General features: G+C 39.8%; 1 protein-coding gene across 3 annotated transcripts; it reads left to right on the top strand.

Annotated features, from left to right (window-relative positions):
• The first annotated feature begins 7,252 nt into the window (after positions 1 to 7,252).
• LOC131235017 (uncharacterized) lies at positions 7,253 to 16,353 on the top strand. 3 transcript variants are annotated; one of them, XM_058232089.1, is made up of 8 exons: positions 7,253 to 7,529; positions 10,802 to 10,894; positions 11,027 to 11,105; positions 11,213 to 11,294; positions 13,807 to 13,846; positions 13,939 to 14,073; positions 15,325 to 15,462; positions 15,576 to 16,353. In XM_058232089.1, the coding sequence occupies exons 1-8, from the start codon at positions 7,333 to 7,335 to the stop codon at positions 15,847 to 15,849; spliced, it is 1,038 nt and encodes a 345-aa protein (XP_058088072.1). In that variant the 5' UTR covers positions 7,253 to 7,332; the 3' UTR covers positions 15,850 to 16,353. The 3 variants fall into 3 exon arrangements, with proteins under 3 accessions (XP_058088072.1, XP_058088074.1, XP_058088073.1); XM_058232091.1 differs by having other exon boundaries at positions 7,436 to 7,563; XM_058232090.1 differs by lacking the exon at positions 7,253 to 7,529 and adding an exon at positions 9,661 to 10,345.
• Positions 16,354 to 26,567: the final 10,214 nt, after the last annotated feature.

The raw sequence follows: 26,567 nt of genomic DNA, 5'->3' as shown, positions 1-26,567 counted from the left end.
CCAAAAGTCACATTTTGAAGCTTTGGCATACAACGAATTTTCCTTTAGAGTTGAAGAGCTATTTGAAGGTGTTCAGCATGATCCTCTTGTGTCTTGGAGTAAATTAAAATGTCATCTATGAACACTATCACGAATCGATCCAAATACGGTTTAAAGACCCTGTTCATGAGGTCCATAAATACTGTCGGAGCGTTCGTTAGTCCGAAGGGCATCACTAGAAATTCATAATGGTCATACTGAGTCCTAAAGGCAGTCTTGGATACATCTTCATCTCTAATCCTCAACTGATGATATGCAGACCGTAGGACTATCTTTGAAAAGTATTTTCCTCCCTTCAACTAATTGAATAAATCATATATCCTCGGCAACGGGTACTTGTTCTTGATAGTCGCCTTATTAAGTTGACGGTAATCGATGCATAGCTTTAAAAATGCATTCTTCTTTCTTACAAATAATACCGGTGCACCCCACGGCGACGTACTAGCCCTAATGAAGCCTTGGTCTTGGAGCTGCTGAAGTTGCTCTCTTAATTCCCTCAATTCAACAGGTGCCATACGGTACGGTGCTCTGGAGATTGGTGCAGTCCCAGGTACCAGATCGATTGTGAAATCCACATCTCTCTTTGGCGGTAATCCAGGGATATCTTGAAATACTTCTGAAAATTCATTAACAATCAAAATTTGTTCCACTCCTTGAGGTTCAACTTCCGAGATGGCTGACAAACTAACCGGTGCTCCCTTCCTTCGCGTCCCATGAAATTGTAACGGTGCTCGCCCATCGATATTTAATATGACCATTTTCCTAAAACAATCGATTTTTGCCCGATATAAAGATAACCAATCCATCCCCAATATAATATCGTATTCTCGCATCGGCATAACTATGAGATTAGCTGATAAATTTACGTTCTCGATAGTGATCGGACAGGATTTACAAATCTGACTTAGGTTCACTGAATTACCAAGGGGGTTTGCTACCGTTAACCTTTTATCTAAGGGAGTAGGAGATAACTCAAGCGAGCATAAAAGGCAATAAGAAATAAATGAATGCGATGCTCCAGAGTCAAATAACGCTCTAGCTAAGGATGAATAAATGACGATGGTACCTTCGACTACATCGCTGCTAGCTTCGATGTCGGGCTGAATAATGCCATCTGTTGGCGGTGTTGGATCCTCATATAAGAGTGCGGCATCATCATAAGTCTGGGTCGCTCCATCCTCAGACTGTGCTAGAACATCATAACTTTGAATTGGGCCCTCGTATTGTTGCGCCAAATTTTCGTACGGCTGTACTGTGTCGTCTCCTGACTGTACTAGAGCGTAGACTCGGCCTTGAGCTTGTGGTCGTGGTGTCTGAACTCCCTGCCTTGACTGCTGGTACTGCTGAGGTTTAACCTGTGGCGGCGGCTGCTGAGGTGGTCTCTGATATACCGATGAAGGTCCTTGCTGTGGTGGCCTTGAGTATGACTGTAGCGGCCTCTGTGGGTATGGCTGAGGTGGTCTCGATGAAGGCTGTGAGGCAGAAGGATGTAGTGGAGGTCGCTGTGACATAGACGGCGGCGTCTGTTGCTGGGGAGGCCTGAAAGACTGATGTGAAGATCCTGACCTTTGTGGATACTGTGTGCGCTGTGGTCTGGAACAAAAACGAGAAGTGTGGCCTTCGAGTCCACAATTATAGCAAAATCCTGAAAATCGTGGTGGAGGAAGTACTGTCGTCGATCTGGCCATCGATATCGATGTTGTTCTCTGCCTCTTAGCTGCATCTTGTTGGGCTGGAGATATATGTGTTGCAGTTCTAGCACCACTCTTTACGTCCCTCCTCTGATCACGATTCTTCTAGTATTCGTTGATGTCTTTCTCCACTGCTAAAGCACGCTCCAACACTTCGGCATAGGTCTTCTGTACGAAAGGGGCTAATCGGCTACGAATAGAGGCTCTCAGACCTTCTTCAAATTTTTGTGCCTTACGGGTTTCATCGGACACCAGAAAAGTTGCAAATCGCGATAGCTCCGTGAACTTAGCATCATACTGGCGCACCGTCATATCACCCTACTCTAATTTCATGAATTCTCCTGCTTTTGATTTTTCACATACAAAGGAAAATATTTATCATCAAACTTCTCACAAAACTGAGCCCAGGTCCAGACTTCAACTCTCGGGTTCATCCTAATGACTGAGTCCCACCAATGATCTGCCTCCCCTTCTAGCATGTAAATAGCCAATTCCGCTTTCTGGTATTCATCGCACTTCATAACCGTGAATATTTTATCAATCTGTTTCTTCCACATCTCGGCCTCAGATAGGTCAGGCCCACCCTTAAATACAGGCGGCCTCTGTCTTTTGAACCTTTCCAATAAACTTCCTATCCCTTCGTTAGCTACATGAACAGTTTGGGTTTGACCTTGTGCTTGAGTCTGTCTTATCTGATAGCCCACAAGAGCTGTAAGATCACCTATGGCCCTAAGAATTCCACCCATAAGTGACCCATTTTCAGTGGTATCAGGACCAGGAACTCCTGATGTGGCTCCGACATCAATGTTTTGATCCGCCATAATCTACGATTAATTAAACATATAAGCTTAGTATGTGACAACCAAGGTAGGTTGTACTAACTAAATTGAATTCTGCGTATCATTAATAGAATGCATACTATTTAACATCCATAGAAGCATGAAAATTTATTGGATTGTAAGAAAGATTTGATGATATAAAATATTAATACATGAAGATTAAGAGAATTCAGACAATAACATATATCAAAATTGTAGTGCAGAAAATTCAGATTCTTATGCTACTATTCCCACTAATGATTCTGGTATTTATAAGTGTCGGATTGATCTAAAATTTTTTATGAAGATACATATATAAGTCTACTATAATTATATAAAATTTTAGCTTAATAAAAAGTCTACAAAAATTTCTAAAATTCGGATAATTAGGTCTGTACAGAAACAAACGATTTCTAACTAGTATACACATAACTTAATATTGGTAAAGGATAAGCCTATATTTATATTTTTAAATTATTTTTTAATGAAACTATACTTGTTAATATACGACTGAGATTTTGAATCAACTTAAAAGGAGTTTTAATTAATTAGTTATGACTTTTGTAAGTTAAGTAATTTCTGCCTACTATTGCTGTCCAATTTAACGTAATATGCTAAAAATCTTTAAAACTTCCTTTAGGTCCAGATTTGGTTATTAGTTCAGTGTTAAGTCTAAATAAGATTATATATGATGTCAACATAATGTAATGATCCCTAAATTTATACCTCTATTTTTTTTATCATAAAAGTAAAGGGATTTATGTTTGGGTTACTAATTCTAAAGACAACCCTAGGTCCACAATTTTAATCTAACCTGGCTCTGATACCAAGCTGTCACGCCCCGAAATTCGAGTACCCGAATAAGGTCTTCGGGACCCGAATCTCAAGGTGTGAGTTAAATATAATACATTAATTACAATCCAATTGATTTAATTAAATTCAATCAACACTCAACATCATCTAAAAGGAAATACAACTGAAATGTTTATTTAATTCAACCCTTTCTACATCGAAATTTGAACATAAACTAAACCTAATAACAAAATGATTTGAATTAAAACTAAACCTGATAAAAAAAATAAAAAAAAATAAAAATAAAGCTAATAGTAGAGACCCGCCTGCTCGTAATATTCCAGCTCTGCACCTGTGCATTTGTTTTAGTAGGATGAGCATAACAGCCCAGTAGGGTCGTTTCTTACCCAAAATTTAACATGTTCAGATAATATCAATTTTTAAAAGAAGGAATCGAAAACAGATAATGGAATTTAACAACAGAATTATAAAATGCAATACATGTGATATTTCCATGAATACTCCTAACATTTGTATTATTTCTTACAACACCGTATCCAAGCGGATGGTCACGTTACATTAACGCCCATGCACTGGTACCTCATGGTGAGGGACTCATTTATACATTAGCTGATCAGACTACTGCTCTAGTTGTACCTCTGACGTATGTCCATGCACACAATTATACTCATTCGCCGTACACAAAGGAGACTCCAAAGGATCCAGTGGATTCTAGGGTTTTTCACCCAAGGGACACAATTGCACTATTTGCTGGCTTTAGGGTCTCTCATCCAAGGGACACGATTGCCCTACTTGCTAATACAACCATATATACATTTTTTTTTTTTTTTACAATTTAACTAATCAATAGATAAGCATGAATAACATGAACAATTCTAATATCAACAAAAATAAATGATTAATAATTTAATAAATTCAATTTCTACACTATAATGCAAGTTCTATATGAGGTACATAAATTTGTTAAAATATCAAGTTCTATACGAGCTCCACCCTTAAGTAATAAATCTCACATTGAGTGGCTGGGCCTACTAAAATTCATGGTTACTTTCGCATTCTCAGCTCAAATATTTTTATTTATTTATTTTATTTTTTGTGGCCCACCATCAAAAGTTGGTTCGGCAATTTGGACAGTCTGATTATCATACCAACATTTCATAGTGGACGGTTGAGGAGTCACCACCATATTAAAAATGGCAGTAAACTATCATGATATTATTATTTAATAAAGAGGCAGATTGTGGAAATAAATCCATACAACAAACCGAGTAAATGTGTATCCCAAAGTAATAATTAAAAATGCAGGTATATGATGAATGTATACACTACAGAGCCGGAGGGGTCATGACCACTTGCACAAATCCAAAGCCGTTGGTTGATTTCTAGAATACATGCAGCCACTCCAATGCCCCACCATTCAATTTTTTTCATGGAAAATGGGAAAGCTACTCGCGCGAGTAGGATTTGAATCCTACTCGTGGGTCATGTGCCACACAAGACACGTGTGTGATATCTATTCCATTCATCTGAGAGGTCATGTTTTTTTATGTTCCTATTGCTTGAAAATTTAGCAGTTAAACTAAATAGGTGGACCATACTTGTAAGTTGAATAAGGAACGTTGTTAGCTTTCATTCATTCATAGTGCCTAAGAAAATGGATAGACCGTGCTCTTTTATTTATTTATTTATTTATTATATTTATCTGGGCACGTTGAAGATGTGGATTGCATGGTAGATTTCTCAGACTTACAGTTGTGTGCTATGTTCTGCATATGGAGACGAGTAAGATTGTAGTCATACTCGCCTATCCTGCACTAGCAAGGTCCCATTATAATAAGAAGATCTCCAGTTCAACTGGTTGGAAACATTACGGTCCATCAAGTAAATAACTTCTAACCTTTAATTTACAAGTAAAATCTAACCCATTCAATAGGTTTATTATACTATTAAGATCACTTACAAGAAAACACTTACATTCACTCATTAAATGGATAATACTATTTATCAACAGTTATAAGTTATTTTCTATTTTTGGTGGATATCCTGACTAGTATATAGGATTGATTTTTCATATAAATGTTCTTCATGTTGTTTTAAACGAATTGAAAGGGTTGGATTTTGAATGAACTTAATATGTCATAAATCTATTGCTAGGTGGACCGAACTTGTGGTCCAGCTTGATGGACTTGAAACATTCTCCATTAAAGTAGTTTCTTATGGTATATCTCCTGACTTTTCATGAGGAGTTATTTGATACTCTGGTGGAGTACGACGATTGACATGCACACACTCTGAAATTGCAAATGAGGCATATGATAACACAAATATAAATCAAAATATAAATTTATTTTGCAAATTTATTTTTATATAGAATTTATAAATCAAAATATAAATTTAGATAATTGGTTTATTTTATTCGGTAAATTTATTTTATTATATATATATAAATATATATATAATTATTATTTCAACATTAAATATCAATTATATATAATAAAATATATATATATATATATATATATATATATATATATATATATATATATATATATATATATATATATATATATATAAATTCATGAATAGGTAGGATTTCCTACATAAAAATCAACTAATAATAATATTCCAAAAAAAATAAACATAATAATTAACTGAAAATATTAAATCTCAAGAGAAGATCACCTACCTTAAAGTTTGACGATCCGCCTCCGCTCTAATCTCCCTCTCTCTTGATCTACAGAGCTTTCTCTTTCCCCCTCTCTCTTGATCTATCCGGTTTACTCTCCCTTTATGATACGATTGAAACTTTGTTTATATCTTTCCTTTCTTTTTAATGGATATGAGGAAAGAGGCGGAAGAGTGGGAGATGTGGGCAGTTTCATTTCGTGGGAGGGTTTGGTGGCCATTACCGTACAAAACGGAAGGAAAGAGGAGAAAGTGGTTTGACCGTGCGGAAGATATAACTTTCATTTTTATTTTCTTTTAATTTTTTTAAGATATAGTGGGTCCCACTAACAATAATTTAAATCCACTCCGTCCATTATCCCGGCTTGGCCAAGAGAATATAAGGCAAAAAAAATGAGGTTAATCTGAAACTCAGGTGGGCCACACGCAAATGGACGGCGGGGTTAGTTCCCACAAAAAATAAAAAAAAAAAAAATTGGGTTGTTACAAAAGGTCCCAATTATACGGTTTTAGACGTCCAATTAGGGATCTGATTTGGACAGATCCTGACGTTCAACTTTGGTCCGAAAGGACAGATTTTTTCTTGATTGTCCGGATCTGGCCTGATCTAGATGTCCATCTAACAGTCCTTTTTGCACATGACTTGGCACCCCATCTAGCCGTCAACCGTTTTGAATATCAAAGTAAAGTCTGAAAGGATCCCTACTCTTGCTCGGGCGGGAGTATCAACACCCGGTCAAGGGTTCGAGTATCCATAGGTGGTGAAATCCCACTACGGAAAGTAAGATCTGAAGCTTGACAGATTCAAGGGTCCATACATTAACAACTTCTTCTTCTGGGCCACAAAAGTTTTGGATCAAGCTGATATTTGTGTTGTCCCTCCATCTAGGAATTTCTGACCTTATCAAAAGGTTGGATTGCAAATAGACATTCCGGTGGGCCCCAGGAAGTTTTTAATGGTGAGTATTCAATCGCCACTTTTTCCTGTGGTATGGTCCACCTAAGGATTGGATCTACTTCATTTTTGGAATAGTACCCCAAATTAAGCTTTCAAAACGAATGGACGGCCTGGATGTAACGAATGTATATCAAGGTGGGCCCCACAGGATGTACGAGTTACAACTAGATGGACGGTCTTGATTGATTCATCGCCAGTTCTGCTCTCCACCGGATCATCTCATTTGTTCCCACTCTCCTCGTTCCGTCTCCATTTCTCCTCTCACCATAAAAACCGTTACATCCAAAAATCCGAAACGCTATTTCGTGCCTTTTACCCTGTCTCCGAAATGGAAACCTGTGATGTGTTGGATCGGTATCCGATACGTTCCGTTTTCCGTAAAACCCGAAAACCCGCTCTCTTTTCTTCTTCTTTTTCTCCTGCGCTTTGCAGATCCGAAACCCGAGTAAATAAGATGTTTATACTCGGGCTGGGATACTTCGGAAAATACTTCGCATCGCAGCTCAAGACGAGACACGACGGATGGTAATTTCCTTCGAGCTCGACTTCAGTGCGCACTGTGAGTACCGAGTGTTGGTGCGCACATAAAATCATATCCAACCGTTACAAGACGGTTGGCGGGAATATAGAAAGCATTTCAGAATGAGATTTTTCAATTGCCGATTTTGATGAAATTCCCTCAACCTCTATTGGATGGTGGGATATTTGTGCACACACTTCATTTTTTTCATCTTCGATTTGAGATTTTCCCCAATATTCCATGAAGTCTAACGTGCGCCATGGGATCCTGATGCACGAGCACAGGAATGTGGTCCTGACGCACCCTGTCCATACAAGTGGGACCCATGACACGGTGATCAGAACCGTTGATTTTATGGGTACTGCTGTGTATTGGTGATTCGCGGAAAAAGTTTTCCAGATTTGTATTAGACTGGGAACATCGGGACTCTGTTATTGGCCTGATGCATAGGAACCTATAGCTCCTCTTCGAGCAATGCTGGAATCGACCGAGAGATTTAGAAGCAATTTGGTAGCATATATATGGATGGTACAACCATGGGTGATTGGGACTGTTGATTTAGTGGGCCCCACATAGATGAGCCACAATCGAAAAATCACAGCCATGATGAAAATACTCTGCCTATTGGTATGACTCGATTGGTCCTGAGTTGAGTTGGTACTTGCCCAAGCCGGGATCCAATCAGTCCAGCTCATTTGAGTCAGGGCGAATTATCTAGGCCTGAGTTGAGTTGGGACTTGCCCAAGCCGGGATGTAACCAGTCCAGATCATTTGAGTCAGGGTGAATTATCTAGGCCAGTTGAGTTGGTACTTGCCCAAGCCGGGAGTTAATCAGTCCAGCTCATTTGAGTCAGGGTGAATTATCTAGGCCTGAGTTGAGTTGGTACTTGCCCAAGCCGGGATTTAATAAGTCCAGCTCATTTGAGTCAGGGTGAATTATCTAGGCCTGAGTTGAGTTGGTACTTGCCCAAGCCGGGATTTAATAAGTCCAGCTCATTTGAGTCAGGGTGAATTATCTAGGCCAGTTGAGTTGGTACTTGCCCAAGCTGGGATTTAATCAGTCCAGCTCATTTGAGTCAGGGTGAATTATCTAGGCCTGAGTTGAGTTGGTACTTGCCCAAGCCGGGATTTAATAAGTCCAGCTCATTTGAGTCGGGGTGAATCTTCTAGGCCTGAGTTGAGTTGGTACTTGCCCAAGCCGGGAGTTAATCAGTCCATCTCATTTGAGTCAGGGTGAATTTTCTAGGCCTGAGTTGATTGGTACTTGCCCAAGTCGGGATTTAATCAGTCCAGCTTATTTGAATTAGGGTGAATTGTCTAGGTGATTCGTGGTGTTGAACCCGATTGGGTCTGAGTCACACAGGACTCATCTAAATCTAAAACAATGATCTCGGCAATTGGACTATTTTAGTTGTTGCGTGGGATGTCTGCAATTCATCATCATCACCATCTAAGCTTAGCCCAAACTAATTGGGGTTGGCTACACAAATCCCATTCCACTCTATCAAGGGCCTGTTGTTAAACCATAGGCCATCAAATCCTTTATTACTATGTCTATCTTCACCCATATCCTTCAACTATTTTATAGCCTTCAAACTTGAACCAACTCACTCCTAATTGGTGCAGTTATCGGTCTCCGATGCATATGGCCAAACTATGGTTGCATGAAGCGTGAAGCAATCCAGCAATAGATTCGGTGGTGAGAGCTTGGAAGCACATGTTTCAAATGTTAGCAAGTATTAATAGCTAGGAAGCTGGAGCAGCACCTAGTTAGAAGAATTGTGCAACTAATGGCTGAACTATCTGCATCTACTTACCCGCCCGGGGTTTGGGCGAATGGCTAGTGTTGTGGGTTTTCTCCTCACAAACGCGAGTTCGATTCCCCTCCCTATGCTTTAACCCGCTGCATGTGATTTGTGGGCGATTGCGTGCATCCGCAAGAAATTGTCTTGCCTTAAAAAGGGGCCGGGACACCCTGTCTTCATTATTTTTTTTTTTTAAAGTTCTACATCCACTTTCCCTTATCACCTATTGAGGCCACTCCTAAATTCCTTTTATTGCATTCATTTAATTCTATCCTTAGTCCTGCCTCTCATCCATCTCAATGTCCTCATTCTGACTCACTCATTCTATGATTGTGCTGCAGGGGCGCATCTCCACTTCATCTACCCAGCTCTAATTCTATGAGCAACATCCTTCACAATCTCTCCATTCTCATGAATAATTCGCCTAGTATATAAGAAATGGTCATTTTGGGGTACTTATTGGCCATCAATCTTAACTAATTCCTCGGTTCTACTGCTATTTTTAGTAAAATTGCATTTGATATACTTTTTTTTTTTTTTAACTGGCTAATTTTAATACTTTAGATTCTAAAGCATTCCTCCATAGTTCTAACTTTGTGTTTAACCCCTCCTTTGTCTCTTCAATCAAAACTATGTCATCTGCAAACAATGTACGGCATGTGACCTCTCCCTGTAAACCTAGTAAGCTCGTCCATAACCAGTGGAAAAATGATAGGGATTGAGCATTGAACCTTGTGTCTCCATTAGTGAATTTACCACTCCCTTGTACCTACTTAATCATGTCAATATATCCTTTTGAGACTCATTTCTTTCCCAACCCCTGCCAGATTATCTCCATAGGAACCCTATCACATGCTTTCTTTGAGTCGATAAAGATCATGTAGATATCCTTTCTCCTCTGCCTAAACTTCTCCATCACCTGTTGAACTATGGTCCATTGACTTGGTGGCCCACAACAACCTTCATCTCATCAGACCTGTGGCACATGTATAGGGGAGATTGTAGGTAGGGAGAAGGTAAGTTTGTTGGTATCTTTTTTATAACTTTATTAGTTTTCTACCATCCTTAAAAGCTTACAATTCGCAGATTGATTTGATTTTCGCTCATTTCAACACTTGGTTCAAGACTTTATGTGTCATGTCCATGCCATTGCCCAGTCATAACAAGCAAGAAAATCTCATGTGAGATGGTACTTAGGTAGTGTTTGGAAGTGCCCCAAATTATGATTTGGCTGAATATGCTAGTGTGATGGTTTTGTTTTGAAATTGACAAGCATCGAGGGTGGTGCTGAAAGCAAAACCTGAACTGCGTTATGAGTTTTATTCTTTTCCACCCCAAAACAACAATTCTGTGTACCACTTGAAGTGAAGAAGTACTTTCTTTGTGGAAAAACCATTCCTCCTACCCCATTTCTCTATTACCCTAAATGTCCTTAGGGAAGAAAATTGACTCCTCAGAGCTTTTATTTGCAGGGAAGTGTTGGGGACTTGCAAGAGTGCAAGTAAGAAGGAGAAACTTGAGGAAATGGGATTCAACCCGATCCTTTTCAATTCAAATGACCCTGAGTAAGCCAATGTCATTTCATTGATTTAAATGTTGCTTAACAAATTGGGATATATGAACAAGTTCTATCTTCATCTACTTTGGAGTATTTGCCTGTCATGGCAACTATGGGTGCCATACTATTTGCTTTGCAGATCGAGAAGCCTGAACTCTCTACAGGATGTAACTCATCTCCTCATCTCCATACCTCCCATTCCGGGCCTTGGTGATCCTGTGAGCTAACTGAAGATTCTTCCAAATTGAATCTTTAAACCTGTTTGTAAAATTGTTGTGTAATGTTGTTGATCTTTTAACATGTGTAATGGTGATATGTTACACAGGTGCTTTGTCTGCATCAAGACCTTTTAAGAAGTAAACTAGGCAATGGGTATCTTCAATGGCTGTGTTACTTATCATCAACAAGTACGTGTTTAAGCTATCACTGACCTTGTTTCTGCCATAGTTCTAAAACTCATTGACTTGAATCGACGAGATTTGTGATGACTTGAACCTAGTCACTCGCTGGAATGGTGTATTTGAAAAAAAGAAGAAGCAAGAGTGGGGGTTTGAAACCGAGGCCTCTCAAACAAGAACTGCCGTCTCTGATCAGCATGCAATGTGCCAGCTGCTTGATATTTCTTCATAAAAAAAATACTATGCAGAACTATGTAAAATATTATAAATATTATTGAAATTATTTAGTAGATATCGAGTCAAGTAAAGAATTGCTCGAGTCTCCGAGCTGACCCGACCTGGCTGAAATTGTGCTGTGTTTTCGAATTTTTGAACTATGGTTTCTGCATCTAAACATATGTGGATTTTCTACAGGTGGGTTGCATTGTAACAATGCTGCTTCATTTTTTAGTGTTTGATACCCATGCCAGATGCGCATTGATACTTTATTAGGAAAGAGGTTGTTTCAAGATATCTTGCAGTTTACCAGAATCTCTATACTTTATCTGCATACATTTTTCTTTTTTGTATATATTTTGCATACAACTTGTTGATGGTAATCAACCTATGTACTTGACTATTAAATAGCGTTGATTCAGCTTATGTAGTCGTCTATTACATTGTGCGCCTATTGGATTTTGTGTTCTCATTACTGGTCCCAAGTCCAGATAAAGGAGGAAGGTTATGTCCTGTTGGCAGCTGGTGTCAAACTACTGCCATAATTTCCATGATGAATTCAAGCAATGTGACAATGGTGGAATGGGATTCACGTGGTCATCCCCAATTAATTGGTATAAGGCTTAGATGATGATGATGATGATGATGATATATGCTAGATTTATACCATATTGAGACGTAACTTACGGCCTATTGATGCCATGCCGTGATAGTAATTCAGCCTACCAGGAATTTAATTCAGCATGATAGTAGTTCAGCCTAGTGCAGGGAATAGCATTCTCTACAACCAATTACTTGTAGTTCGAAAACTTGAAAACACAGCTTGACTTGATATTGCTGGCTCAGGTTAATTCAAAGACTTAACGACTCTTTACTTGACTCGACTCGATACTTAAATAAGTTTAAATTATGTAGGCTGCATGGAAATTTTAATATATTTGGAAATAGCTATGGTATATACATTATCCACTGGTAGTGCCCCTGATGGATTCTCTAGGAAGTCACCTGATGGATTCTCGTCTCCCTCATTTTTTATATTGAAAACAAAAAACCACTAAAAACTGGGCCAGTGACTTAATCACATCATGCGAGTTGCGTCAGTTGACCAAGTTTTTGAGTCAACTCGATGAGCCCCAAGTCAAGCTCATCTGTGAGTTTCGAAGTGACTCTCTCGAAATCTCGTCGAGTCGAGTTGACTCAGCCGAGTTTTGAATCGGGTCGACTTGACAAGATTTGGAGCCAAGCCTTTTAGAACTATGCTTGAATATGTTCTTCCCACTTTTGGTCTGATGGGTGGCACATTTGTTTGTGCTTATGCTTAGCAGTTTACGTAGCATCTGCCTCTCCATCCATCACCCTACCTTGGTTGCTCACTCCTTGGGCCTGCATGTATATTTGGCTAGAGGTCAATGCTGGGTGGGATCATATTGGCATGTGAGTGGTGCCAATGCGAGTATCTACCATGTCCAGTTACAAGGGCCAGGATAGGAGAGGAAGTTTGATTTCTGGAGACAGTCGATCGTGAAACTTTTGCCAATCTACGACTGGGACAAAGGCTAAGATGATGATGATGCTTATATGCAGTGCAACTTATATATTAAACTAACTTTCAACATCATTATCTATTTGTATGGATGTGTCAGCTTGTGTTTTTAGGGGAGAACTGATCACTATGGCAGCCTATGTTTTTGAGTTTCTATTTCCACTTTTATTTTCAAGGAAATTACTTATAAAAGTGGGTTGTATGTGACCACCCTTTTCTTTCAGGGGCTCATATCTGTCACTGCATGCCCCATGTCCAACACCAACGTGTCCATCTCCAAGTTACGCAGGACTTGCCTATTATGATCACTAGATTAATTGAGAATGCTTAGTAAGGTCTTTCAATTTATGAATCATTTTGAATACAATTCCATAGCTCAACTGCCCAAGACATTGAGATGCTATGCAAATAAAAGTGGGAAAAAAAACTCTCAATTTAAAAAAAAAAAAAGGCAATTGTGATAAAAAAAAAAAGAAGAAGAAGAAATTTCAGCATAACCCATACAGAAATATATTGAAAAAAAATGATTTTCTAATGTGTGGTCATCATAAATCAACATGATGTGCTATAACATGTAATGAGGAACTTCAATCATGCTTCTTGAAATTAAAATTCCGGCCTTGACTGATGATTTAAGATAAGTGAGCATGCAAGAGTCAGTATCAGATCTGTTTCACTGCAATGTGCGAACTAAACATATGTATTAGTGAAATAGTCTGTCATGTTACCAGTATTCATTGAATATCCCTTCTGTGGTTGCAGGTGTCTATGGAGATTGTGGTGGTGCGTTGGTGGATGAGGAGTAAGCAGCTTATTCAAATCAATCACCATGGCATGTAAATTCATTGGGAAAATGCCAGTTCAATGTTCACTTATGGACATGGTCACATGCAGTTATCCCATTAATGCAATGAGGGAGCCAGCCAAAGCAAGGTTAGCTGCCGAGAAAGGATGGCTGGATCTAGGCCATGATCTTGGAGTCCCAGTAAATATCTTTCGGCTGGGGGGTATTTATGGTCCTGGGAGAAGGTTTGTTGCATACTTTCTGGGTGTTCGTACTTATCTTAGATTGAATTTGAATTGATCAACTCTTCTTCTTCTTTGTTTCTGCAATGAAATTCAATAGGATTTATATTGCTTTGAAGTTCAGACATGTCCTTAGGTTGGATCTCCTCAGGTTGCTATATTTGCATTGTAGTGAAAGAAAATGGTCAAGTACACAGCTTGCAAGACATATCTTGTTCTGATATCTTCTTTAGGATTTCAATCTTCATCTCTTGCAATTCATTCTCACTAACAGGTTGACATTGTTTTTCCTTGATGAGCAAGAGTTACTACCTTTTTCTCATGCTCATGAGGTTATTTGCTTCTATTACTTCTTGCAGAGTCATCAACATTGTCGTCCATGCGTGCTAATGACACAACATTTCTGGCTGCATGTGGTTGTGCTGGTTACTAGTAGGGCTGCAACTTTGGGTCTGGGTCAACCCGGACCCAATTGACCCAACCTGAGTTCTGGTGGGGGAGAGGGGTGGGGGGGATCCTATGGGTCCTCTTTCGCACAATGTGCCATGCTGACTTTTTAATTGGCCATGCCGACTTTTTTAATTGGGTGCTTCCTATTTTATTTCATTTTTATTTTTTTTAGGAAAGGTGCAAATTTATTAAACGTTCGAAGGCCAAAGAAGAGGGAGGCAGGGAGGGAGGGAGATCCTATGGGTCCTCTTTCGCATAATGGTGCCATGCTGACTGTTTTAATTGGGTGCTCCCTATTTTATTTATTATTATTTTTTTAAGGTGCAAATTTATTAAACGTTCGAAGACCAAAAGAAGAACAAAAGATGAAACAAAAAGGAAAAAAGACCTAAAGGCTACAGAACAAAGAAAAAGAAACCACCAGAGAGCAGCAGAAACTAGCCTAAGAACAGAAAAAACCTAAACAACAAAGCTAGAAAAAAAAAAAAAAAAAAAACCCAAAAAGAAAGAATAAAACAAGCTGCCAGAGAAGACAGCAGGAAAGAAATCTCAAAAGGAAACAAAACTCAGAGAGCCCAGTCCCAAAGTGCCACTGAGGGGGGTGTTTGGTTGCATGAATTTCATTATATTTGATGCAACCTTTCATGATATTCCGTGCAACCAAACACACCCTAAAATAGGACATTGTATGCGAGAATATGGTAAATTTGGCAATATCGTATTTCTTTTTTTACTTCTCCGTCTAACCACTGATCCATTTGTGATTACGGTTCATATGAACTAATCGTAATTCCTTTTTTGTAGTGCTGTTGATACCATTATCAAACAGGAGTCATTATCAAACGATCAGAAGATGAGGGAGTCCAGGCATTACACTGCAAGAATTCATGTCGCTGACATATGCCAAGCACTCATGGCCAGCATCGACATACCATCATCAGGGTAGGATTCTCACTTTCACCACTGATCGAACAAATCCATGTTATGCTCTAGATCACTGACAAGTACAATCCTGAAGTAGACAAATGATGTGTGTGATGGTGGTCTTTTTGCAGGGGAATATATAATGTTGTTGATGATGACCCGGCCCCACGTGCTGAAGTGTTTGCGTTTGCCCGGGCCTTGATTGAGAAAAGATGGCCTGGACAGATCAAAGAAAGCCCAACTCCAGATAACGTGGATTCAATCATCAGGAAGAAAAATACAAGGGGTGAGAAGCGAGTCTCCAATAACCGGGTTAAGAAGGAATTGGGAGTGACTCTTCTTCATCCGACATACCATTCAGGGCTGCAGAGCATTGTTGAGTCCATGGAGAACCCATTTCAGTAGCTCTCTACATACAGCATCTCCACTTTTAACAGTCAAAGAGCACCGTTTGCTTTTACCGCGGCTCAGGATCTGAGTGTGTTGCCACCTACTGGGGCCCACAAGCTGAGGTCTGATGTTTTGAACTGTCCGTATTATCTATACTGAAATAAATAAGCTATTACCCTATAATCGCACTTCAGTAATGATCTACCTTTGATTCTTAGAGGTGAATGCATTGTGTACAAAATTCATCTACAGATAGTGATGGTTACAATATGTTTCTTATCAATGCCATTACAACACAGTCTACAACTTGGACGGTTCTGATCATCTGACCACTCAGCATGTGGGCTGCCAAGTTGGCAGCTGACCAACGCGAACACAGGCAAATTATGTAAGCTATTTTTTTTTTTTTTGGTGAAGAGTAAGCAATATGAATCATATAAGAAAAGAAACCCAACAATGGTCTACATTCAACTGACAAACGGCCAATGATCGGATGGCTAGGATTTACAATTGGTCCCACCACGGTTGGTTGAAATTTCGCTTGTCTATTGTCCGATTCATTCATGGCAATGTTGTTAAGCTTGTGGGTGTGATGTTTCTGTCCTTAGAATCCCATTCGAGCAAGTAGTAATCTTTCTCTGTGGTGTTTGCATCGACGTATGGGCCGCAGAACATGCCTCCCCACTGGGGGAAGTATATGAAGGTGATGGGCAGAGTAGAGGCAAGCATGAGGATTCCCATGAGGGCGATGCCTGTTTCCTTTGAAAAATTTGAGCCTGAAAAGAAGAGGTATTGGTTTGCAGCTGCACCCACTGTTCCTCCACTCCCAGTCATTCCTGATATTACTCCTAATGACCTGCCAACATGTTTTTGAAATATATAAAAACATAATTTTCCAAAGGGTGTGTTTGGCTGCACCAAATTTCACAAAATATCTTGAAACTTTGCACCAAATTAGACTGATTAATCACAAAATATCATGAAATTTCAGTGCAACTAAACGCCCCAAGAGAGAAGAAGAGAAATGTGTTGTTTGTGGCAACTGCAGCAGGTTGGGTTGTGGGTTGGTACATGCACAGCACGCAAGTCAGTGCAACCAAACTTTGCACCAAATTAGACTGATACATGCACAGCACGCAAGTCAGATGGCAGCGAGGATTTGGTTGCTTTGGAGAGGATGCTCTGCTCTGCAATGGAATCTGTTGTAGCAGAAGCTGTTTTGGCTGCTGCTGGGAAATCTCTGGTTTTGCTGCTCTTGGCGATGGGCTTGCTGTCAAAGCAAATGGTTGTTTTGCCGAGAACAGCTGACTTATACGAGAAGGATGTTCGAGAAGGATGTTCTAGCTGTCATCGGCGGAGCCGCAGAAGCAAACCCATGGTTGCTGCTCCTGAAAACAAGGATGATAATGATGAGGATGATGAAGGAGAGGTACAGGATGATGATGGAGGTGAGGATGAGATGTCGAGCAGCATACTCGCCAAGCTGGATGTTTTTGTGGGTTGCACAAGCACAATCTAGATGTTCAATGGGCATTTCCTCTATAAACCTTTTACCCTCATCAATCTGTCCAGCTCGGGCGAGTAGGTCTACCATAAAAGCATAGTGTTCCATTCCAGGTTGAATACAATGGAGTCTAATCATGGAACTAAAATGCCTGCGTCCTTCATCAATCATGCCTCCATGTGAACATGCTGTCAATATACCCAGATAAGTGACCTCGTTTGGCTGAACAACCCAAGGCCCCGTTGTCGTCAAAGATGGACAGTCAGATATGGCTTTATGTCGGTCAAAGATTCCTGTCAGCAATTGCCCTATATCCGTTGTATATCCGTTGTAAACATGACGAAGAATCAAAAGAAACAGCCCTAAGTGCCGAGATTCAATGTTCATGCATGGCCCATCTGATGGATGAGCTGATTCTATTAAATTTTTGGGACATTATATGCATGGTGTAATGGGACTCGGATTCTGCAGTGGCCCTGGCGCCGTGGGCTCATAATAATTAATTGTTTCATTCATGTCATCTATTTTTCTAGCTCATTTTAGGACATTACTAAAAAAAATTAAGGCAAATCCAAATCTCAAGTGTACCACACCACAAGTAACTATGTTGATTGAACTCTCACTATTAAAAGCTTCCTGTGGGGCATAAAAGTTTCGGATCAAGCTTATATTTGTGTTTTCCCTTCATACATGTCTCTGTGACCTAATCAACAGGTTAGATATCAAATAAAAATTGTAGTGGGCCTTTGGAAGTTTTTAATGGTGGGTGTTAATCTCCTCTTTGAAAGAGCCTTTTTCAAGCTACCACTATACGATGCAGTAGGGGTTGAATGTTTACCATTGAAACTCTTTTAGGGGTCACAGAAGTTTTGGATCAATTTGAAATTTATTTTTCCTCTTCATCCATGTAGTTGTGACCTTATTAAAAGATTGGATGGAAAATAAATGTTATGGTAGACCCTACGAATTTTTAAATGGTAAAAATCATATTTTTTTATTTTTTAAAAATTTTCATAAGATCGATCCAACTGTACCTAATCCAATCCGAATTGGTTTTTCTCACCGAGTTGGACTTGGTTCAGGTCAGGCCAGCAGTGCAACAGATCGGATCGAGTCAGAGGACCCGGACTCGGTCCTGGATCGGATTGAGTTCGGCCCGTGCATTGAAAATTTCGGACCGAATCGAGTTGTACCCAATCCGGTCCGACTCGACTCGATGCCCACCTCTAGCGGCAGCCTGGCTACCACCGGTCCCCACTTGGATTCCCTGCTTTGGCAAGTAGCATTCTGTAAATGTGTGGAGGCTCTGCTGTGAAGGTTGATGCTTTGAGGTTTTGACCATTTCTTTGATTGAGTTTACTCTTAGGCTTAGGTTCAAGCTTGGTTTTGGGCTTAACTAGATGAGTTAACTGGGTTGTAGTGTTGGATAGGCTGATCGGGTGAGTTGACTCACCAATTTAACTCGCCGAGTTAACTTAAGGCTCTATAGTTTTGGATTCTTAGGGTTTAGGGTTAGGCTGACTGGGTTGAATGGGCTGAGTTTAGAGTTTAGGACTAAGGTTCCTAGGGTTTAGGCTTATAGGATTAGGGATTTGGTTGTCCATCCATCAGTTAAAACTCAATTAGCTTATCAGCCTCAGGTGGGGTGTATACAGAACGATAAGAAGCAAATCATATTCATGCCAAAAAATCTCCAATTCATATCCTTTAGCAACACATAGCTTGTTAAAAGAAGAATGACTTAGAGTTGTACGCATGTCTATGGTAGAGTAAAGAGAGACACTGCTTGAAGGACATGTAACCTTCACACGTATAGCATGTATGATTGATCTCCAATGTCTACAGAAAGCTACTTAAAGCTCCACTGATGCTAGAAATCTCCAATCCAGTATACACACGACAAGGCTGTCTCACACGATCATGCCAACTAGGAAAAATTTTCAGAGATAATCAACACTTTCTTGAAAACTATGAAAAGTTAGATCGATTAAAAGAAAAGTTCATTCCAAATTAGAAGCAAATTAGATCACGATGATACAAAAATTTGAATCCTATTACGACATGTCTTATTGTACATTTGAGGACCAGCAAGGAAACGACAGCATGGCCACCGCCTCTCTAACTCTATATAAGAAGAATTCGAAAAAAAGCTTGAGGTCCTCGCCACACACAATCAATCTCCCTACAATGTAATGTTTTTTATCCTAATTTTAGCTTCTTAGCTTAGACACTCCAATTCTGTCCAATCATGCTATAGCAAGTTTTGGAGCTCATACTTTAGCTTAGATCTTTTATTGTCCAGTGTCATCATTGCAGTACACCTTACGAGTAGGTTTAAATATCCATGACCACCTCGTCGGATTCCTCCAATCACTAAGTTCTTACTTGGTGGCTCATATTGGTCATGTCCTACAGATGGTATACCTCAGTTGTTTATTCACACCAGCAATCAAGTAATTATTTTTATTTTTATTTGCTTAATTTACTTTCTTTTGTTGATTGTACTAATCATCTTCTTTAATTAATAAAATCGGTGATACAACCTCAATTTTAATTCTTATTTATCCGTCATTGCGTTATCTAGAAACTTAAAACACTATCATTGTTGAAAGAAAAGTCATTAGCTTAAGGTAAAAAGATTTAGTTATGAATGACTAATTCCCCCATTCTTAAATGGCTTGATCGCTGTAACATCAGTGGCTAAACATTGGTGATTAAACAGTTAGATCAACCTTCATAGGATTTGATTTTAGTCCGCCTAGTTTGGCACCTAGGGTCATAAGCGTTCAGTCAATTTAAGTCGAATACAACTCAGACATGCCCGACACTATTTTCATCGCGCATGTTTAACCAAATTCAAGTCGTTTGTTATATATGTGGTCATGCATCCAAATTAAACAACAACAGATCATATAGATAGTGTGACCCACCTGATAAAAGGCATGGATTTCTCATGTGTTTCATATTGGCACATAGGTGTGCATGTGGAAGAGGAGTGCTTTACACGTGCATTCCCAATTTATTAACCCATCACATGCGTGTGAGAAATGAGTCCACACGCACTTTGATTAGTGATGCAACAAAAGTGAGTGAACCCGATATAGGGCTAACATGAGCCAATCATAAATCAAGATTAACATTTTCCTTTATTGAGAAAGCATGGACTTTTTTAGAGGTTTACACGAGTCCAGCTTAGCATAGCTTGACTTGGCTCGGCCACTAGTTGACCCTAGCTTGAACTCGGCTCAGCTCGGCCTCGAGCCTGACTAGTCGGTTCAGCTCAGTTCGATCAGCAGCTTGGGCCAGTTCGAGCCCAATTTGAGCCAAGATCGAGCCTCCATGACATTTTCTCAAACACATGGAGTGTACCTTCAATTTCTCACTGAATGTAAAGCAAAATCAAGATACAAGGGTATTTGTTTCATATCCATACCTTCCTCGCCGCCAGCCCACACTTCGTTGAGTCATTTCATCAGCCACTTGCTGAGCAACATCAATATCAAAATAACCGAGTCACCAAACTGGTTCGATCTGAGTTCAATTCAAGTTGGGGTTCGATCCAAGTGAAGTCAAGCTCAGGCAAGCTCGAACTTGGCTCGAAATTTTTTCGAGCTAAAAAAATCGGCTTGACTCGGCTTGAACTTAGTTTCGAACCGAGTTGAGTCGAGCAAGCTAACCTAGCTAACTCGTTCGTGTACAGCTCTATACTCGTTACATTTACTACCCTCCTCATGCACTCCCTTCCACATGCATGTATTTTTACACATGAGTTGTGTGGGACATCCTAGCCCTGCATCCAACGTGACATGGACAAAAGCAGGTCAGGTCATATGCATGGTGGAGCCGATAATCCCACGCTAAAAAGGTGCACGAGGAGAGAGTACGCGTGGACCATATCAATGATGAATAAAGACCGTTTGATATGAACCCACAATAGGTTGCACATCACCCAAAAGTAACCATCACAACCATGTAATCCAAGGGCACGTGATCTTACTATCCATTTTATGGGCCTTTATATCAACAGCCATGATCATCCGATCAGAGTGATTCCGGAGACGTGCAATCCACTGAAGTTTCCTGTCCAACTACAAGCCATAATCATAGGTGGGTCCACTCAAGCCACGTATAAATTGGCTGGTAATTGACAAATTATCCAGTACTGACAGTTGCATATAGAGACACATGAACAGTTCAATCAAATGATCCAGACCATCAATTATGTAAAACCTACATTATATGCATGATAAATTGACAATGCAAAAAATCACACCCGTTCGTTTACAAAAATTTGAATCCTATTACGACATGTCTTATTGTACATTTGAGGACCAGCAAGGAAACGACAGCATGGCCACCGCCTCTCTAACTCTATATAAGAAGAATTCGAAAAAAAGCTTGAGGTCCTCGCCACACACAATCAATCTCCCTACAATGTAATGTTTTTTATCCTAATTTTAGCTTCTTAGCTTAGACACTCCAATTCTGTCCAATCATGCTATAGCAAGTTTTGGAGCTCATACTTTAGCTTAGATCTTTTATTGTCCAGTGTCATCATTGCAGTACACCTTACGAGTAGGTTTAAATATCCATGACCACCTCGTCGGATTCCTCCAATCACTAAGTTCTTACTTGGTGGCTCATATTGGTCATGTCCTACAGATGGTATACCTCAGTTGTTTATTCACACCAGCAATCAAGTAATTATTTTTATTTTTATTTGCTTAATTTACTTTCTTTTGTTGATTGTACTAATCATCTTCTTTAATTAATAAAATCGGTGATACAACCTCAATTTTAATTCTTATTTATCCGTCATTGCATTATCTAGAAACTTAAAATGTTATCTGATGTTTTATTTAAATCAATCTGATTTAAATGATTTTAAACTCGCAAGTATACAAATCAGATGTAGATATGGTACGTATTACGAGATCGTTCCCACAAGGACTGGTTGTCACAATTCGAAATTTACGACTCTTCTTAACTAATCTAACAAAGGGTTTAGCGAACTATTAAGTAAACTATCACAAATCTATGAAAAATAACCAAGAGCAATAAGGAAAATTCAATCAAGGAGAAGACTAGGACTTTCGAATCCACCCCTAATTATCCTGACTCTTATTTTACTTGTTGATTCACCCTAATTCAGATTGATATATATATATATATATTTATAAATAAATCACACTCTATGTCCTTGTTCGGGCACACAGAATGTATAATCTCTTAAAGCATAAGGATCACATCTTTCCATCCATGGTCAGGCATGAAGAGATGTAATTCCTATTTCTTTTTCTATAGAAAACCTATTCATGGTCAGACACAAGCACCTAGAATAAGATTCCAAACAATATCTACATCTAGACTTTAGTTAAGCTCATAGAATGGAGAAGTAAAGAAATTTCAGTTAAACACACTAGAGAAAGAAACAAATCAATCAAATTAGATGAATTCAACACATACAAGAGTTATTTAAATTAGGGGCTTCATCTCAGCCCTATGCAAGAAATTAACAATCCATAAAATCAATTATAATGAAGGAAAAATAAAATTTAAACAATAAGAACATCCTTCCCTTCTTTCTTCCTCTCTCTCTCTCTCTCTCTCTCTCTCTCCTCTCTTTCTTCTCTCCCCAGCTCTGGATCTCGTTCTCCCTTCTGCTGCTCTCCCTTGCTTTAGACATCTCAGGCCCTTTTATAGATGCTAGGGGCAGTGGAGTGTTGAAGTCGGTGGGAAAATCGGATATTTCGGGATGAGCTTTACGATGGACGGTCCAGATCTGCCATATGATCAATGACCATGATCGTGCAATCGGCCAAACAGCGTTGGTTTTGGACGTTGAAACAGAGCCTGCCTAACAGGCCTTACGCTGTGACATTGGTGGGGCCCATGATCCCCGTCTGTTGGAAAATCCACATCGCCCATTGTCTTCTACTTGAAATTTAAGCTGTAGATGAATGGTTTTGGTTGTCCGTTGATGCGGCTCACCTGATTTTCTGCTCTGCCATCCGTTAGATGTTGTGGACTCTATTTCCATGTGTACACGTGCATGAGTCTGGAAATCCTCCATATGTACAGTCTATTTAGCCTCTTGGAATGAATGGACGGTCTGGATCAGAAATATCTGTGATGATGGTGACCCACCTGGCGTCAACCGCAACTCCCTGTTTTGCAGTAGAAAATGGAAATTTCTGTTTTAGGAAGGAAGTCGGGTCAGCGTCTGCTGACCGACTTGGTTCGTTTGGTGCATGGCGAGTACTCATGTGCACTATACACATGCCACACTAGGTGGGTTCCAATGCAATGTTTCTGAGAAATCTAATCCAACCATCGATTTTGTATCCTCATATAATGGCTTGAGACCAAATTTGAGACATATCCAGGGACTAGGTGGGCCTCACTTAAGGAATTGAGGGGCTGATCTATCTGTTGGGCTACTTCCAGAGGTATACAATGGCTAAAATTTTACGTGTATGGTTAATTTATGGCCCCCAGTCCATGTATGAAGTTTCGAGCCGAATGGATGGCTAGAACCATGTGATCTTGAATCTTGGATAACTTTTGGGCCTCTTTAACGTGAACGGCTTTATTTCCTCAGATCTCTGTTATGTAATTTCTTTGATATTAGTCCCCTGGGGTCTGTCCCCTCCTCTGATGACTTCGGAGCGTTAAATCCACGCTTTTAGTACTCTTTTTCAGTCCACGCTCCTAATTACTCCCTATAACAAAAACACGATTAAAATATGACATTAAGCATTATCATGTACGTAAACTCAAGCAATAATCAGAGTCTGATATGCAATATTTGACCCTCACCTTCATAGGATTTGATTTTAGTCCGCCTAGTTTGGCACCTAGGGTCATAAGCGTTCAGTCAATTTAAGTCGAATACAACTCAGACATGCCCGACACTATTTTCATCGCGCATGTTTAACCAAATTCAAGTCGTTTGTTATATATGTGGTCATGCATCCAAATTAAACAACAACAGATCATATAGATAGTGTGACCCACCTGATAAAAGGCATGGATTTCTCATGTGTTTCATATTGGCACATAGGTGTGCATGTGGAAGAGGAGTGCTTTACACGTGCATTCCCAATTTATTAACCCATCACATGCGTGTGAGAAATGAGTCCACACGCACTTTGATTAGTGATGCAACAAAAGTGAATGAACCCGATATAGGGCTAACATGAGCCAATCATAAATCAAGATTAACATTTTCCTTTATTGAGAAAGCATGGACTTTTTTAGAGGTTTACACGAGTCCAGCTTAGCATAGCTTGACTTGGCTCGGCCACTAGTTGACCCTAGCTTGAACTCGGCTCAGCTCGGCCTCGAGCCTGACTAGTCGGTTCAGCTCAGTTCGATCAGCAGCTTGGGCCAGTTCGAGCCCAATTTGAGCCAAGATCGAGCCTCCATGACATTTTCTCAAACACATGGAGTGTACCTTCAATTTCTCACTGAATGTAAAGCAAAATAAAGATACAAGGGTATTTGTTTCATATCCATACCTTCCTCGCCGCCAGCCCACACTTCGTTGAGTCATTTCATCAGCCACTTGCTGAGCAACATCAATATCAAAATAACCGAGTCACCAAACTGGTTCGATCTGAGTTCAATTCAAGTTGGGGTTCGATCCAAGTGAAGTCAAGCTCAGGCAAGCTCGAACTTGGCTCGAAATTTTTTCGAGCTAAAAAAATCGGCTTGACTCGGCTTGAACTTAGTTTCGAACCGAGTTGAGTCGAGCAAGCTAACCTAGCTAACTCGTTCGTGTACAGCTCTATACTCGTTACATTTACTACCCTCCTCATGCACTCCCTTCCACATGCATGTATTTTTACACATGAGTTGTGTGGGACATCCTAGCCCTGCATCCAACGTGACATGGACAAAAGCAGGTCAGGTCATATGCATGGTGGAGCCGATAATCCCACGCTAAAAAGGTGCACGAGGAGAGAGTACGCGTGGACCATATCAATGATGAATAAAGACCGTTTGATATGAACCCACAATAGGTTGCACATCACCCAAAAGTAACCATCACAACCATGTAATCCAAGGGCACGTGATCTTACTATCCATTTTATGGGCCTTTATATCAACAGCCATGATCATCCGATCAGAGTGATTCCGGAGACGTGCAATCCACTGAAGTTTCCTGTCCAACTACAAGCCATAATCATAGGTGGGTCCACTCAAGCCACGTATAAATTGGCTGGTAATTGACAAATTATCCAGTACTGACAGTTGCATATAGAGACACATGAACAGTTCAATCAAATGATCCAGACCATCAATTATGTAAAACCTACATTATATGCATGATAAATTGACAATGCAAAAAATCACACCCGTTCGTTTCCCCAGCCATATATTAGTTGGTTAGGATCATCAGATCATAGAAGCTCATTGATATCATAAGCAATCCATGATCACCACCACTAAGTAGATGGTTGAAATGGTCATTACACCTAATTTTCAATTTTAAAAAAAAAATCTGGCCATCCATTTTATAGGCGATTGACCAGATTCCCAAATGTTTAGAATCGTTAAATCAATGTTTAGGATCGTTGAATGATTGTGTCCATTGATCTGGACCAAATAGAGAGTTCAGATCGTCTTGATGGACTGTGGACATGTCCATAAGCAAGTAGGCACCATAGTTTATATGGGAAGGTACCTCTATGATAATTAGGTTAACTGATAGGTAGCTTAATGAAAAATTAATTTAAATAGGTACTAAGATGTAAATACCAGATCAATGAGTGGTATAGTATTAGGTAAAATTCCCTTCAATTTAAATAACTTTTAATTTATTATTTATTTGAATCACAGAAGGAACATGACCTTACAAACTGATCTGATCCGTCCAATTGAAATTGATTCCAAAATGGGTGGACCACACCAGTATACGGAATCACACCATCCATCGTCCAATAATTTATAGAGGTTTTATTACCAAATTGGGCAATTTTGGGTCGGCCCGCAAGAGTTCATTTAGTTGTATCATCGGCTGTCCGTTGATATTGACGTATGTAGACCATCACACGACTAGGTCGATTATCATGATTCTAACTCTGCATTGCCTGTGACCTCAGGGCTTAGCGGTAGGCTCCAAAAGTTTAAACATGACGTTCGAGCGGCCATTCTGGTGTGAGTGCATGGGCGTGTTTGCAACTCATCCGGTGTAATAAATCTTAGGTCTTAGACCACCTCTGGG

The sequence above is a fragment of the Magnolia sinica genome, chromosome 19 (genome assembly GCF_029962835.1).
Source record: "Magnolia sinica isolate HGM2019 chromosome 19, MsV1, whole genome shotgun sequence".
Taxonomy (NCBI): Eukaryota; Viridiplantae; Streptophyta; class Magnoliopsida; order Magnoliales; family Magnoliaceae; genus Magnolia; species Magnolia sinica.
This window is presented reverse-complemented; position numbering and strand designations above follow the sequence as displayed.

Excerpts from the sequence above, each read along its gene's own strand:
- LOC131235017 (XM_058232089.1), top strand. The coding sequence starts at position 7,333 with ATGGAAACCTGTGATGTGTTGGATCGGTATCCGATACGTTCCGTTTTC. Across the intron at positions 10,895-11,026 it reads TTCAATTCAAATGACCCTGA|ATCGAGAAGCCTGAACTCTC; the intron begins GTAAGCCAATGT and ends TTTGCTTTGCAG. Across the intron at positions 11,106-11,212 it reads TTCCGGGCCTTGGTGATCCT|GTGCTTTGTCTGCATCAAGA; the intron begins GTGAGCTAACTG and ends TATGTTACACAG.